At 37.8% G+C, this 14,908-nt stretch overlaps 1 protein-coding gene across 1 annotated transcript; it reads left to right on the top strand.

Moving 5' to 3' along the window:
* Window positions 1-1,185: 1,185 nt before the first annotated feature.
* LOC111389152 lies at window positions 1,186-3,360 on the top strand. Its single transcript, XM_023014033.1, has 4 exons — window positions 1,186-1,436; window positions 1,509-1,887; window positions 1,984-2,834; window positions 3,096-3,360. Exons 1-4 carry the CDS (start codon window positions 1,186-1,188, stop codon window positions 3,358-3,360), a joined length of 1,746 nt encoding a protein of 581 aa, XP_022869801.1.
* The last annotated feature ends 11,548 nt before the right edge of the window (window positions 3,361-14,908 follow it).

Here is a 14,908-nt window from a genome sequence, read left to right as displayed (position 1 = left end):
AGGATCACGAATTCCCATGCAATTATCACTTTAAACCCTAGTTTCACAATATGACAACACATTTCAAATTTGATGAATCAATATTCCTAAGTCTATCCAATACTCTCTCTCGAGATGTATCAAACCTATCTCTACATACCACCGGTCTATATTTCTATGACAAGAGCATATGTAAAAATGCATACGATTTTATGAACATTTAAAGATTCAAGTAGGGCATAGCGGTATATTTCTATCCACTATCGGACCCTACGATGATTTATATTATGTCAAATCTATTCCAATTCTCTCGAATGCAAGAATAAATCACTTAAATTCACACAATTATGAGCCATTAGTTACGAAAACATTAATAGCATATAAATCATTCAACATAATAAAAATTGTGTCTTAACATCAAATTGCAAAACTAGAATATTAAAATTCAAATCACATGGTTCATCGATCTCCTAGCATAATAAAAATCTAGCCTAGCATGATTAAAATAACAAAATACATCACAGGTTTATAAAACTTGAATAAATCTTGAAGTTCTTCGTGTCAATCTTTGTTCTTGCTCTCAAATCATCTCCAAGAGTTGTTTTTCAGCCTCCAATTACGTTCTGGGCGTCTCTGGAATGTTTTTGATATTTATATCCCGTGGAAAATTAGGTTACCATAGGTGTTTCAATCGTATAAGGAAAGAAAAAATTCGTGCTGGAAATGTACCATGCGATCGCATGATTTTAATCCGTGCGGCCGCATGGTTATTCTATTTTTCCACTTGAATTCCCTACATCACTTCGTACGGTCACACGACATTTCTACCATGCGACCGCATGGTAGAATTAATCTTTCATTTCCTGCAAATTGGTCCTTTTACTTGAATCTTTCACTTCTTTGCATCTTTTCTTCATTCTTCACATTCCATCATCCCAAAATGTCATCAATTTGTATTTGGCAAACTCAATTTTTTGATTTGTTCATCGGGTCAACTTTTGGGTAATTGTACCTTGCTCCTTGAACTTTCACTTTGTGTCATTTTAGTCATTTTTCGCGTCTTTTCTCATATATTTCACCATGTTCATCAGTGTTACCTACAATTTACAAATGTAATGAAATTAAGTCACAATTCAATCATCTTATTCGTAATTAAGTCATGTTTGTGACTTAAATAAGTGTGCAAAAACACACTTATCAGTCAACATGGTGTTTGACGAACTCATTGGCAAAACCATGGAAGTCTACATAGACGACATGCTAGTTAAAAGCCTCCAAGCGAACAAACAAGCAAGTTACCTCGACCAGACCTTTCAGATTCTTAGAAAATATAAAATGAAGTTGAACATTCTCAAAAGCACCTTCGGCATGGCTTCGGGTCAGTTTTTGGGATACATTGTGAACCAAAGGGAAATCGAAGCGAATCCGGTAAAGATTAGGGCCTTACTGGAAATGAGGTCACCTCAGAAGCCAAAGGAGGTCCAGAGCCTCAATGGTCGGATAGTCGCTCTCAGTCGCTTCATCTCCAGGGCCACTGATAAGTGTCTACCATTCTTCAAAGTGTTGAAGCAAGGAAAGAAGTTCCAATGGATCGGTGAGTGCGAGGAAGCCTTCCAAACGCTGAAGAAGCACTTAGGAGAGGCGCATATGTTATCCAAACCTAAACTACAAGAATCACTACTGTCGTACTTGGCGATCTCGGACGAGGCGGTCGGCGCAGACCTAGTCAAAGAAGAAAATGAGCACCAATTACGGGTATACTATGTTAGCAAAGCATTACTCCCAGCAGAAACACGCTACCCAGACATGGTGAAACTGGCGCTCGCTCTTATCACGGCATCAAGGAAACTGAGGTCGTACTTCCAGGCCCATTCAATTGAAGTTCTCACCAACTTCCCATTAAAGCAGGTGCTGCAGAGAACGGAGGCTTCGGGCCACTTGCTAAAATGGGCAATCGAGCTCAGTGAGTTCGACCTACTGTTTCGACCCTGACTTGCCATCAAGGGCCAAGCCCTTCTAGATTTTGTGGCTGAATTTGCTAAAGCCCCAAAAATGGAGGCGACAATGGAACCAGTCGAGCCCCCAACATGGAACCTGTTCGTGGATGGATCTTCAGGAGAAACTGGCTTCGGAGCAGGGATCGTCTTGGAAAGCCCAGGAGGCCACAAGCTAAATTGCGCAGTAAAGTTCGACTTCAAAGCCTCGAACAAAGCTGCCGACTATGAGGCCCTTCTAGCAGGCCTTAGACTTGCGAAAGAAATGCAGTTCAGAAGGTTTCATTGCAAGCACGACTCTCAACTTGTGATGAGTCAGGTCAACGGGAACTTTGCGGCCAAAGACAGTAGCATGGCTACATATTTAAAATTGGTTTTGGACCTAGTTCCTCATTTTGAAAAGTTCGAACTGATCCAAGTCCCACACCTCAAGAATACTCACGCAGATGCCCTGTCAAAGTTGGCCAGCAGCAAAGATTCAGAGCTACTAAAGATTGTCCCCATTGAACACTTGTCGAAGCCCTCCGTCTCCGGAGGTGAAGAGTTGTTATGGATAAAAAGTACCCCATTATGGATACAACCCATCATGGCCTGTCTTAGGGATCAATCACTACCAGCTTCGAGAAGCGAGACGATGAAGTTAAGAATAAGGGTTGCACACTTCGTCCTACAAGAGGATGTCCTCTATAAAAGAGGCTTTGCCTTACCACTTCTCCGATGTGTAGGAGGGGAAGAAGCTACGTCTATACTCAGGGAGATCCATGAGGAGATCTGCGAAAATCAATCTGGAGGAATGGCTCTGGCACACAAAGTACTTCGACGAGGCTACTTCTGGCCGACCCTGAAAATGGATGCTTGTCGGTTCGTTCAGAAATGTGACAAGTGCCAGCGCTTCTCAAATTTTCAAAGACAGCCTTCTCAGAGCCTCTCCGTAGTCACCAGTCCATGGCCATTCACCAAGTGGGGCATCAACTTCATTGATCCGCTCCCAAAAGGAAGAGGAAGCGCGACTTTTGCCATTGTCGCCATTGACTACTTGACCAAGTGGGTCGAGGCTGAACCTCTTGCCAAGATCATCGAGACGAATACTATAAAATTCATCTAGAAAAACATCATTTACAGGTTTGGTATTCCCCACTCCTTAGTGTCTAACAACGGGAGACAGTTCAACAACAAGAAGATGCGAGACTTATGTGACGAACTGGGGATAAAGAAGGATTTCTCAACACCTCATCACCCCCAAGCAAATGGACAAGTTGAGGCAGTAAACGAAACCATCAAGGATACCTTGAAAATGAAGCTTGACACCTCGAAGGGGGCTTGGGTTGATGAGCTTCCCCACGTCCTCTGGGCCATCCGCACAACTAGCCGAATCGCGACGGGGTAGACACTCTTCTCAATGACCTATGGAGCTGAAGCTATGAGCCCGGTCGAGGTAGAAGTCCCATTGCATCGTCGGATACACTTCAATAAGATCAGAAACGACGAAGCTTGAATGTGTGAACTCCACTTTCTTGAAGAAATGAGGGATGCCTCCCAAGTGAAACTAGCTAAGTATCAAAGAAAGATGACCTGCTATTACAACTCCAAGGTCAGAAATTGAACTTTTAGGCTGGGAGACCTTGTCCTTAGAAGGGTCTTCCAATCATCCAAGCCAATTGGGTCCGAAGTGTTTGGACCGAACTAGGAATGTCCTTATCGCATCCGTAAAGAGTCCTGACCTGGCACTTTTGAAATTGAAGACATAACAGAGAGAGTACTGCCTCATCAATGGAACGTCGAACACTTGAGGAAGTACTATCAATGATGAACATATATTCCGATCCGATCTCCATGTTGTCTAATAAGTGTTTGTCATGATGCGATCTCATTTGTAACTTTCCTATCTTACTAAGTGCTGAAATTGCCTTAGTGAAGGATGATGTAACTTCTAAGTAATGATACTTCAATTCTTTGTGTCACATCAGTTAATGAATTGTTACCTCAGTTCTTCAATATCTTATTAGGCCGATCTTCTTTTATCAACTGGTTGTTGGTAAGTGGTGCTTAATATTTACTTAAGTGCTTATAATTCATTGACTCAAGTATAGACAGTTCAACACAAGGAAAAGGAAGAAGCACTAATACTTGAAAGAAAAATTTTCATTCCATGCATTTCAAACTGAGTTACAAAAGGAAGGCCAAAGCCATTACAAAAGTAGCCCTATTCTACTAGGGCGACGTTTTTCACCCTAACCTTCGAGTCAACTTTCTCTAGGGCCTCTGGAGCTTCCTCGGCAGCCCTATCAGGCCGGCCTCTAGTAGGCCCACCGAACTCTGCCTCCAAAGAGGATATGTCCAAAGTCGGGTAGACCTCATTCAGCTGACCCAACAGACCTTGGGCACTCCAAGAGACCCAGTAGTTGGCGAAGTCATCGTACAGGGGGTGCTCCTTGAAATGATCAATGAAGTTCTGCACAGCCACTTCCCTTGCCGACTTCAGCTCCCCCTTCGGTGAAACAATCTCTTCAGCTTGGGCCTCCGTCCACTGCTTCAGCTTAGCCTTTTCCTCCAGAGGTGAAGTAGCTAGGCGGTGGTGCTCGTTAGCGTGATCAATTCGCCTCGTTAGAGCAGCCACCTGGCACTTAGTTTCATGCAGCTCCTTCTTTAGCCTATCAACATCAGCATTAGCCCTCGTCAGCTGGCCCTCAGCCTCCTACTTCATCGACTCCGCCTTAGAGGCCTTCTTCGGGCAGCCCGGACTTCATCTCCGTATTGCATCGCCTCCTCGAGGCGCTTGGCCAAGTCAATGTTTTTGGCCCTCAGATCTTTGATTAGACCCTCCAGCTGAACACTTGTGCTGAGGGCCCTAGCTATGCATGCACTATTGGCCATCAGGAGATCTTCGGCAGTGCACGAGGCAGTGTGGTCCTTCCTCTCCTCGGTCCAATACTTGTTATGGACTACTGCCACCTTGGCCGTCTCGGAAGGTAGAGCCTCCAGCACTTCTTTCACGAACTCCTCAGTTTTCACGCCCAAAAAGTCTACTTCCTTTGTAGGATGGGCCCTTTTTCTCCTCGACTGCCCCGACACTTGAGATATTGGAACGACTAAAAGTGGAGCTTCAGTCGGGGTAGCAAAGGTGGCATCGATAGCCATGGAGGGTTCAGAAACCTTCTCCCTGAGGGCCACCCCGGTTGGAATTGTTATCTGCCTCAAGGCTAGGGCTGGCCTCGCCACGGTGACCCCCTTTAAAGAGCCTGCGGCCTTCTTGCCCTTCCTCAGCAGATTCGCCTCAGGCTCTTCTTCGACCTCCTCATCCGTCGGAGGCTGAAGCCTCTTACTGGCATCAACCAGATCCTCCATCTGCTTCTTATAGGTAGATGAGGAGGTCTTCAAAGCTCTCGCCTCGGCCATCATATTCTGAATTGTCTTGAAATCAGGCCTCTTCTTGTTGAAGTTATCTGCAAGGAAACAAGCAAATTATTATAAGTATGGAAAGGTCGGAAAACCCACGCGACATGGCCACTTCGTAAATCTACCTTGGGAAGCCATTAGGTCGTGTGTTACAAAATGAATATTCTTCCTGATCAACTCGTGGTATGACCTCTTCTTCGAAGGTAGCTGGTAGACGATGCAGATTGTGTCAAAGTCATCGGTGGATATCTCACACTGAGGAAGGGTACCTTCAAAAAAGCAAGAAAAGAGTAGTTACGATCCGAATCGAAGAAGAATAAACAAAAATGCAAAGCAATAGTACTCACTAAGTGTGGAATACTTCGTGGGGATTGTAAGAGGCGTCAGGGGTCTCCCTCCATTGTATCCCATCTTCTGGCAGCCCAGCATCACGAACTCTTCCATTCTTTAATGGAGCTCGGCAGATCGAGCACGAATGGAGTATGGGAACCTCATGAAGTCAGATAATGCCACCCCCTAGTCTTGCCCCCCCAGCTGTTACCTTAGGGATGTATAGGGTCTGAAAAACTGAGAAGAACATCTCCACCCCGAGCGATGCCTCCTTCCATAACATCCAGGACCCCACCATTTGGTTCCAGAAGTTTGAGTTCGACTGGCTCGGGGCTAACCTATACGACCTCAGCACTAGCCTGAAGAAGGGATGGAGGGGGAGCCTAAGTCCAGCCCTAAAAGTGCCTCACTCATGGCCACACACCCCGGCCTAAGATAATAGGCCCTCTCATCAAGCTCTGGTAATATCAGTTTACACTATCAGATATCCTATATTCAGCCCTAAGTCTACCCAGATCGACCTCCTTCAATTTCGACGGGTAATCTAAAGCCCCCCAGTGTTCTGATGTATCTACCGGGCTGTCAGGCCTTCTCCAAAATTTTACCCCCTCATCGCCAAAATAGGCTCATCCATCCTCACCACCTCTAAATCCCTTTCTGAAGCCCCACTACCATCCGAAACCATTGCAGAATATAGAAATGTGAAAAAAATTAGGAAAATACTTACTGAAACTCAAGAAATTGAGGGACCTACGGCCGGAAAAGATCAACACCCAATGTGATATCGTCGAAAACTGGAAATGTCGTCGAAAAACGCTTGTACAACGTCGAAAACGCAAGAATTTTGAGAGGAAATGGATTTTCTAATTTGCAAAAGACCAAAATGCTCAAGTCCGCCTTTTATAAAGCGTCCCGACTGATCTCCACCGTTGAATTCAAATGCAATCAATCTAGGCCGTCCATCGCATCATAAATCTGAGTCGTTGATATGAAATGCCAGATTTGATCTACGCTCAAGATCAAGCTGTGATTCTCACGCTCGTATAAAATGCGTCCCCTCGATCACCATCAGCCGTCTACAATAAGTAGCCGCAGTAACCTTTTCTGGGAATGGACATCGCACCCAACTATCGCCTGAAAAATACGCGACAGCTGTCAAATCATTTGATGTCAGAAATGTTCGCCTCAGATCGAAATCCGTAGCTTTACAAAGCTTAGACGCACCTGGCACGAAGTTCCCTGTGGGTTATCGCCTCGGTAGCTGCATTCCCTCCTAAGCTTTACAAAGTTTTAGCCATCTCCCAACGCGTCGTCCCCTGTGGGTCAGCGCACCTATGGCAGATGAGCTCTTCACTCAGCGTTACAAAGCTTAAACGCACCTGACGCGGAGTCCCCTGTGGGTCATCGCCTTGGTAGCTGTGTTCCTCCTAAGCTTTACAAAGTTTAGTCATTTCCCACATCCGTCGCAGATGAGCTCCTCACTTAGCTGTACAAAGCTTAGATGTACCTGACGCAAAGTTCCCTGTGGATCATCGTCTCGGTAGCTGCGTTTCCTCCTATACTTTACAAAGTTTTAGCCATCTCCCAACGCGTCGTCCCATGTGGGTCAGCGCACTGGTGGCAGATGAGCTCTCCTCTCAGCTTACAAAGCTTAGACGTTCCTGATGCGGAGTCCCCTGTGTGTCACCGCCTCAGTCGATGCATTCTCTCCTAAGCTTACAAAGTTTTAACCGTCTCCCAACGCATCGTCCCTTTGGGTCCGCGTATCGGTGGTGGATGAGCTTTCCTTAGGCAGCACCGACACTTTAGCGCCTCAGTCGAAGACGTGTCCCGACCTTCAGTTTCACAAGCTTCAGCATCTCCCACGCGTCGTCTCTGTAGGTCAGCGCCTCAGCCAGATATGTATCCCAATCCTAAGCTTCACAAGGCTTTGGCCTTTTCCTAACCCCATCTCTTCAGTGAACACAAAAAACCGATCCACATGCTTTCAGCCCATCTACACACTTTGCCCTTCCACGCCAGTTCTCTATCACAAACCAAGGCAGTCATACTCGATCGGGAAAACAAGTCCACCCATGATATAAATATTCATGCCTGAACTTGGGAGGACCACTATTATGCCCCCATCTAAACCACTTCGAAAAGTCTACCACTGCATCATACGAGGTGTCTACCACCAATACGAAGTGGTTCCGAAGTGACTCCACCACCAATGTCCGCACGCTGCTAACGTGCTGGGTGGTACAAAATAATTCTACTGAACCGACCGAAGTGTCCTTGACGCCGAAGTGCAATGCACTCCGAGGTTCTCCTTCAGCGGATCCGCCGCCACTTTCAGAAAGAGATCTGTGTCAAGATCCTCTCTGCCCCCAAGGCTTAATTGATTTGACGTCTCCAAGGGTCTAGTTGATGTCACCTATCAACTTTATGTCAACTCAACTCAGGAGAAGTTATTACCCGCCCACTCTATAGATGCGGCTGATTGACGCCTATGAGCAGACGCTTCACACCGTCAGATGCATACACATGTCCCACATCCAACGGTTCTCCTCACCTATAAATACCCAAGATTTGACAAAAGGAAAAGGTAATGAAACTCTTACAACTTACATAACAAGAAAATATATATAATCTCCTCTCCACTCTCTTGCACAACCCAGGCACTATTCCGATCACCGGATACTAACTTGACCGTCGGAGTGTATGCGGCCGCCACCACCCCTACTGGTTCCGACCGTGTGCATCTGACGTGTATTGATTGTGCGCAGGGAGGATCACGTGAGGTAGCTATCGGTTGGCCACGTGAGAGGTTCAATTCGCGAGGTCAACGTATTCAATTAAAACTTTTTAAAGTCTCTATAAATCTTGGAGTATTCAAATTTTAATGACTTCTAAAAATTTTTATAAAAGTCTCTGGAGTACTAACTTTTAAATAGAAAGTACTCATATAATATCTTAAAATTTGTCTCTTATTAATCACGAGATTTTGTGATACTTTCACAAAAAAATAATAAATAAATAAACTTTTTTTTACCAATATTTCTTTCCTTTAACCTTCTATGGACATGTTAAATATTATTTTTTTTATTTATTATATTTCATTTATTTTTCTTTCTCTATCTTATTATTTATCTCTATTTTCTATGAAAAAATAAATTGGATTCTTATAACATTTTTTTTCTTTTTTCATTCATTTTTTGTGAAAAATATTATTTTTTATTAAATTATAAAATTTTATATGAAAAAACTATATATATGTATAGTTTTGATTATTAATTATTTATAATTAAGGTTTTAAAAAAAAATATATATATGTATAGTTTTGATTATTAATTATTTATAATTAAGGTTTTAAAATTTTTTTTTCAATTTTTTTTTTTATTATATGGGAAGAAGAAGGTGAAGGAAAAGGGGAATTATGGAAACTAACACTTCGTATTTGAGAATTCCATACCAGATTCATGTGAATTCTATTTTAAATAAAAGTTTTTAAAAGTCTTTTGAATTCCACAAAAATCTATAAAAATTTTAGAATCAAAATCCATAGAAGCCTACGAGAGATTCCCACTAATTCCATATAAATCTACGAAAGATCCACGAAATTCACAAAAGTCATCACTTAAAAAAAGTTCATCAAATTCTTCAAAAGTCCCGATTGAATACGCCCCCCTAAGTTCATGATATTTTAAGAATTGTATTGAATCAAGGTATTGACTCTTGATTAGATTATTATAAATTGGCTTGTAAGAACGAAAACGAGAAGTCAACATGTAAAACTTTATTTATTTAAAAGCATAATAGGCAACGCTAGAAAAACATTTTATATTTATGATTTCAACATATAATTTTAGAAAAAAAAAAAATCCAAACTATAATAACTTATCAAAATTTTGAAGTATAAGAGTTCCTGCAATTTCCCTTATCTTCACGTGAAGGATGCAATTAAGTCCCTATTTGGTTTTTGCATAAATTAACGTTTTAGTAGATTTTGATAAAAACAAAGGAAAAAAAATGTTTAGATGGAATGTGTGGATGAAAAGTTGATAAAAGTTGTGAATTTAATAAAATGTGTTATTAAAAGGAGTTTTAAAAAAAATATATATATATATAGGGACCATACAAGAGCTAAGGTAAATTGAAATTTTTTTAGGAGTCTACTACTTTTAATTTTGTAAATAATATGTTTCTTTTTTTCTTTTTTTTTTTTTAAACGAACGTGCTCAATATCTTCAAAAGTATTAGCAAATCCTTCTTTTCTGTTTTTCATTTTTCAATTTTTTTTTCCACAAATGTCGAATATTTAGGCATTCTTGTTAAATTAGGTAGCATTGATAATATTTCTAGTCCAATATTTAATACTTTTGTCTTCCTCGTCAACTTTGCATAGATAATTTTTATTAAAGGCACTATAATCATTTAAAGTATGTTTGATTGACATGGAAAATATCACCTAAAAAAGAAAATATTTTCCATCTTTTGTGGAAAATAAAACTACCTCTACCCAAGGAAAATATTTTCCTTAAAAACAAAGAAAATTGGGTATATTTTTAAAAGTTGAAAAACGTTTTCTATGGAAAAAACAGCAATCAAACACTCTAAGTATGAATTTGGGTGGAAAACTGATATTTTCCATGAAAAATAAATATAATGTTTGATATGTGGTTTTTTTTCCATGGACCATTTTCCAACTTTACGGTGTTTGATAGGGTTTTATTTCCATGAAATTACATTTTCTTGCTTGTCTTGGAAATTGATCTTTTCTTGGTTTTTGAGGAAAACCAAATGGTGAGAATTGAAATTTCATGTTACTGTAGCGTTTATTTATTTATTTATTTTTTTGTGTTGGTTTATAAGATTTATTGTAAAAAAATATTTTCTTTTAATTAACGATTTTCATGTAAAACAAAATCAAACGAACACTCAAAGATAGATGATTTTCATGAATTTTTTTTTTTTGTTTTTTGTTGTTGTTTTTTTTTTTTGGTTTTGGCAATGGAAACAAATTTTATTTTCAATACCAGTAAATTCTATCACTTTAATTGACAATTTTCATATAAAATAAAGTCAAACGGATATCAAAAAACACTTTAATTTAAACATTTTTCACGTGAAAATTTATATCAATCAAACACAATAATTTACAATTCCCAAGAAAACAATTTCTCATCAATTTAATTCCCTGGAATTCGTTTTCTTTCCACCCAAATTTCACATTTGCAATCAAATGGACCTTTAGTGTGAGTATATCACTATATTTAATTGAAAAAAAAAAAAAAAAACTTCGGATGAGAAATTTTGAAATGATAAAAAAAAAAAAAGAAAAAAAAAGATTAGTTATAAACATTTTCTTAAAGTTAATTTTAAGTTGAATTTCACAACAACGCCATGAAATATATTCCAAACCATTATCTTGGGAAAATGAGAATATCATGATAAAATGTGATTTTTGTCTTTCCAGTTGAGCAAATTGGAGTTCTTAAAAAATGATTAATGAATTTAAACAAATAAAATTTCGATGAAATTGTTATAAAGAAGAAATGATTGAAATTTTCTCATGTAAATACTGTTTGAATTTTGGGTTCATGCACCCTATTAGTTACATGCATGCAAGTGAACAATATTCCCTTATCATTAACTCAACCCACGTTCCTGCAAATACTTGGACCAATTTAACGTAAGACTTTATTAATAAATAAATTAAATTCGTTTATTATTGTTAAAATTTTATTGGCCAATTGAAAAGTGTTAGTTTTATAACTGTCTATTAAGTGGGATAGTCGAGCCATTCCCCTTTCTTTATGATGTCAATCCGAGCCAAACCAATAGAAACAAATCTATTCAATGAGAAAAAAACTCAAATGATCACTGAACTTTTGCGAAAAATTCTCGCAGGGTTACTAAACTTCAAAAATCACCTAAATCATCACTGAACTTTACAAAAGGTTTACACAAGATCACTGAATTTTAAAAATCACTCCATTTATCACTAACGAAAGGATTGCTACCAAAAACATTTAATGAGCATCTCAAGAGAATGACATTATTGGAAATGATCATTGACATTATGGAATTTATGTAATTGACACTTTTAGCTCGTTAATGGATTGTTTTTTACAAAAATATTTTTCATGTCATAATAGTTGGTGTATGTACATGAATGGATTATATGAATGTTAATAGGAATAGTCTTTTCGAAGACATTATTGTAATACAATTATCAAACTTCTCATTAGTGTCATGTTAGGTGGGAACTAATATTGGTGTACAACTGCCATAACTTTTATTAGTCTTTACTTAAAGATAATATATTAAATTACCAATGTATGAGTGATTGTAGCTTATCATATGTGCATTATGTTATAGACCACAAAATGATGTAATATTACATGGGCCAAGTGAAGAACGTAAGACCAATTAATGTCGCCCAAGTAATATTATTACTAAAATTCTATCGGCCCATTGTCAATTTTGATGGAAAGTAGGTAGTTACGTAAATGGAATCAAATTAAGCATTTAATAAACAGGGGTAAGGGGAGGGAACAGTTTCTTTATTTTACTAGTTTCTCTTTTACTGATTTAAATTATTCAATAATTGTCATGGATCAAAGTATTTTTTTTTTATCAGTTAAATTTATATGTGAAAATTATGAATTCTGGTTTAATTGATTACATTTAGTTTAATGTTTCCTCAATTAAAATTACATGTTTAAATATTCGGACCACTAGTACTTCCTTTGGCTTTGCAATTATCTATATATTATAATTAATATTTTCAGGCTAAATTAACATTCATTAAATTCATATATTATCAACTGCCATATTGAAACATATTTATGAATACCATATTAAATCATTGAGTAAATTATTTGGGAGGTTGTAACATTCGATAAATATGGCAGGTTATATTAAGGCCCCGTTTGGTAATCATTTTTTTTAAAATACATTTTTCTTTCTCTTCTTTACAACCACACATTCTTTATTAAAATAATATTACACGTAAATCAAAAACTTTTTCTTATTTTTCAATCACACATTTCACATCAATTTACTATTTTAAAATGCATTTTTATATAAAAATGCCTATCAAACACCCTCTAAATATGGTGTTTGACACACATTTTAAGGAAGAATGAATTTTAGAATAGTAGATTGTGTGGATAAAAATAAGAAAAAGTTTTTGATTTACGTGTAATATTATTTTAATAAAAAATGTGTGGTTAAATAGAAGAGAGTGAAAAATATATTTTGATAAATTTGAGAATAAACGGGGTCTTAATAGTTAAATGTCAACGTGTGCAATGTGATGAGTGACGGAAAGGGTAGTGCAAAAAATATTTTCTTTTATTTCAAAAAGAACAATTATATTCACACCACAATTTTTTATTTTGCTACAATACATTTAATGCATTAAAGATCCATCACCTTTGCTCATTGTTGCTTTTATGTCCCCTAACTTTTTTTTTTTTTTTGTCACATCATTATCATCAATATTTCATTAAATCCGAAAATTCGTTATGAGGGGAAAAAAAACTTATTTTTCCCTTATATTTTTAAATAAGCAAGAAAAAAGATAGAACAATACAAATCAACAAAATATTTGCCTTCATTTCGAAGTATGCTAGTAAAATATTTGAACAGAAATTATCATCATTGACAATATACACTAATTATACAAAAATAAATAAGGGTAGGTTAGGAAAGTTCTTGGCAAAAATAGCTTTTTTAATAACATTAAATAAGAATTCTTAATTCAAATAAATGGAATAGAGGGGATATTTATTTTAGAAGATATTACCCTTTCAATCTGGCATCACATGACTGTCGTGTGGTCATTTCATGTTGAAATAAACGTTCAACTTCAAGTTAGGATATGCATAATGAAAAAAGGCTAAGGACATAAATTTTACAAATGAAAGGTTGATGACATGATTAACACACTTATAAATGGTTGGGGATCTCTATAGAAATTTACCTAAATCAAATGGATCATGGGCCGCCTCACATATTATCGACTTCCATTAAAGGTCGAGGGTCACTATCCGACGGCACACATCATGGGCCTAAGATTAAGGCAAAAGACTAGCAGCTTAGTGGGTTTCTAGTCCAAGTAGCTCTTCTAACCTTCTTGAAAATTTATTAGATTGTTAGTCAAGAAAAAGGGAAATGAGCCTAAAGACTTGGACCACTCAAATCCATTCATGGAGTAGAACAATAAGAAATTATGTTTTTCCCAACTTGCAGCTGTAAAGGTAGAGCATTATTCTCTAGATGTTGAAGGTTTTAAATTGATAGAATTATTATATAAATTGAAATCTTTAAAATCAAATACAATAACATTAGACATTCTCAAGACCATGCTAATAAACATAGTAACTTTTCATCGTATTTCAATTGATGTTGCTTGGGCACTCATCGAATGAATGTCATGTGTTAATGAGAAGAATCGATAACAATGTCAAATTTCACATTCGGAACAATTGCCGCCTAATAGATGCAGAAACGAGGGCTACTAGATAAACAAACAACAAAAATAGAATATTATGGGGCTTTATCCTTTGCCCCATCAAGAAGAAAAAGTTAACTTGGGTAACTTGTTCGACAATTACATAGTTTCATAGGCGTTAGGATAACGAACTTGAAATACCCGTGCCCAAATGGCCAGTATAAGAGGTTCTAAACTTATCTTAATTGTTTTGTTTTGTGACTTTAGCCAATACAATGTAAATTTTACTTTTATTTACATAGATAGATTACTTGCCTATAATGAAAACTTGTTTTTGTGAGCATAAAGTCTCAAGAATTAAAGAATGTTGATACGATATATGCTATTCATTTTTCATCTTAATCTACATGAGATTGGTCTTCATCCACTTTGAGCACATAGCCACGATCGAATTATTACTTTTTTGACTTGCAAAAGTTTGTGTGGGTTAAGTACCTTCCAAGGTGCCTTCACCGTCACGCGGCCTCCTAGTTGACGTTGAAAGAATGATAAGTGAATATGATTGGCCTACATACATGATGTGAAGAGATTCAAAATTTCTTCAAAAGAATAAAAATAAAAAATCTTCCACTCTAGTCTTAACCCATAATGTATCTATAAAACTTTGGGCAACTCCTCAGTAGCAGGGATATACATGAAAATGGCCCAAATAGTATATAACCTTTTCCAAAATGACCTTTGACTTTTTTAGAAATTTGAAACTACC

The sequence above is a fragment of the Olea europaea genome, unplaced genomic scaffold (assembly GCF_002742605.1).
Source record: "Olea europaea var. sylvestris unplaced genomic scaffold, O_europaea_v1 scaffold567, whole genome shotgun sequence".
NCBI classification, from domain to species: Eukaryota; Viridiplantae; Streptophyta; class Magnoliopsida; order Lamiales; family Oleaceae; genus Olea; species Olea europaea.
Note: the sequence above shows the minus strand (reverse complement) of the source record. Positions and strands in the feature narration are given on the sequence as shown.